The sequence below is a fragment of the Gavialis gangeticus genome, unplaced genomic scaffold (assembly GCF_001723915.1).
Source record: "Gavialis gangeticus isolate Ggan-Ray unplaced genomic scaffold, GavGan_comp1, whole genome shotgun sequence".
Classification (NCBI taxonomy): Eukaryota; Metazoa; Chordata; order Crocodylia; family Gavialidae; genus Gavialis; species Gavialis gangeticus.
Window position 1 is genome coordinate 120525724 of NW_017729024.1, and position 2187 is coordinate 120527910.

Consider the following 2187-nt stretch of genomic DNA (forward strand, 5'->3'; position numbering starts at 1 on the left):
CAAGAGTTTTTAATATCTGAGCTGTTAGAAATTTAGTCACTTAGCTGTCATTCCCATGGACAGATACACTTTCGATAAACAAAGGAGCCAATGTTTACCCTTCAAAAAAAACAACCCATCGAAACTTAGCTTGTCACTGGTCTAATATCAACTTCCACAGAACTGCAGGTTAAATTGCTACATCCCTTCATTGCAGAATAACAGATCTGCCAAGCACTGAATTTTATTAAAAACACTTAGTCATGGTGGAATCCAGACTTCTAAGGATGTAGTTTCCTCTCCTTTAAAATGACTGTTTTTAATTTTAAGCATCAAAAATAAAATCCCAGCTCCCTGATATATGAGAAACTAGATGCTGGTCTCTGCTAATCATTGGTGCTGCACATTTTGTAAGAAAAATAGAGTCTAGCTACACCCAAAGGAGGAATAAAAACTGCAAAAAATTGGGAAAAAAGTATGCTTACCAAAGTGTCTGATCTTTTGTTCATGTTTCTGCATGAATGATTTAGATGCATCTTCATCTTCTACCTCTTTTCCTGTATTTTGATTAATAAAACTCTACAGGGAAGTGGGAAGAATACGCACGTTAGTTTCAATTACACAAAAGCCTTCACTCTGTTTTCAACTAAGTCAGGCTAGGAATATCATTTTGATAGAATCATAGAGCTGAAAGGGACCCCAAAGGATCATCATGTCCAGCCCCTGCATGAGCAGGAAAGACATCTGGGGTCAGACAACCCCACCCAGGTGACCATCCAGTCTTCTCTTGAAGACCTCTAGGGTAAATGATTGCACCACCTCTGGGGGGAGCTTGTTCCATAGTCTGGACACCCTAGTTGCTGCGTTCCATTTAATTACTTTACCACACATAAAAACATGATGGGAAAAGCACACCCACTCAGTCTTGCAATATTGACAATTTCAGGATTTAAAGCATGCCCAATACATTATAGTGAGAGGTGCAACATAAATGCCCAGATTCAGCTACCAGTGCCAAGCCTATTTTCACCTAGATTTATGGAAGTTGGTTTGTACCTTATTAAATACTTCCTTGCTAACAGAATCGGTGCAACAGAGATTCTGTTTCTCTCTCTGTATTAGTGCTGCTTCTTTTTGTCTCCATTCTTCCTCCCGCTGCCTCAGCTCGGAAGCTTCAGTCTGTGCTTTGGCGTTTTCCTGATCCAGGGACTCCGAGTTGTGCAGTGCCAAACTCCCGAGCTTCTGCTGGGCTTCCGCAAGGTTCCACTTGCACTCCACGGAGCTCTTCACGCACTCCTTCTGCTTTTGGCAAGCTAGCTCAATCCCATGGCTATATATCTGCATGAAAACACACACACAGTTACATGGGGAAGTGGAGAGAACTGAGGCAGCGTATGCAGAGGGATACAGTTAGCTCCACAACTGAATCCTGACATGGCAAAGCTTTTACATTCTGAACAATGACGAAGCATGGCATTACGGCAGGAGAACGCTGATCTCAGTTTTACCTCTCGTATTTGTTCAGCATACAAAGAAAAATATTTGCAGCAACTCCCAGCCTTGTGAAACGACAGACCGTGCACCAGTCGCTGGTGGTAAGCCTTTTCCAAGCCATAGTGATTGTTATGATACACAAAGCCAGGATAAATCTGGCTGGCTCACTCGCTCCATTTATTCTGCGGTGCTCGCCAAAACCAAAGTATCTGTTAGGGCCATCTGTAGCACCCGCGACCATAACACCACATTAATCAATACTGTTTACGCCCCAGAGGCTAAGTATCATATTTTTCGAACGCACTGTGTGGCGAGAAAACGCATAAAAGTGTGACCTCGGGGAATCTTTGGGGAACCAGAAAACAGGTGATGCTTTGCAGCTCAAGGCAACACTGTCGCTCCCAGCCACGCTGGGGGCAGCGAGAGTACAGTGATCCTTGGCTGCTTTCGTTCTGGGCTGTGCATCGGGGCCAGTCTCCCTGTACCCCAACCAGCTGCTAGCTCAACCTCACGCGAAAGCCAGATATGAAGGGGGAGCTGAGAGCCCTGTCCCCCGGGGAGCAGGCAGTGAGCGGCCCCCCAGTTCAAGCTCCGCCGGGGGTGGGGGGGGGCGTTCCCAGCCCCGACAACGCCCGGCCCTGGGGAGAGGGCGGGGCGGACGGTACCTGCGGGTGGGCGGCAACAGGCGGCGCCCCGCGCTCCTCGTCCCCGCCC

At 47.1% G+C, this 2187-nt stretch overlaps 1 protein-coding gene across 1 annotated transcript in view; it reads right to left on the minus strand.

The window, feature by feature from the left end:
* The window catches only part of CDC37L1 (cell division cycle 37 like 1), a gene marked incomplete at its 5' end in the record, with an annotated part of 11572 nt that extends 9389 nt beyond the window's left edge, over positions 1–2183 (minus strand). Inside the window, 3 exons of the mRNA XM_019518237.1 lie at positions 465–558; positions 1036–1317; positions 2139–2183. Of these exons, the coding sequence (XP_019373782.1) occupies positions 465–558; positions 1036–1317; positions 2139–2183 (421 nt within the window). The remainder of the gene's footprint in view (positions 1–464; positions 559–1035; positions 1318–2138) is intronic.
* Between the last annotated feature and the right edge of the window lie 4 nt (positions 2184–2187).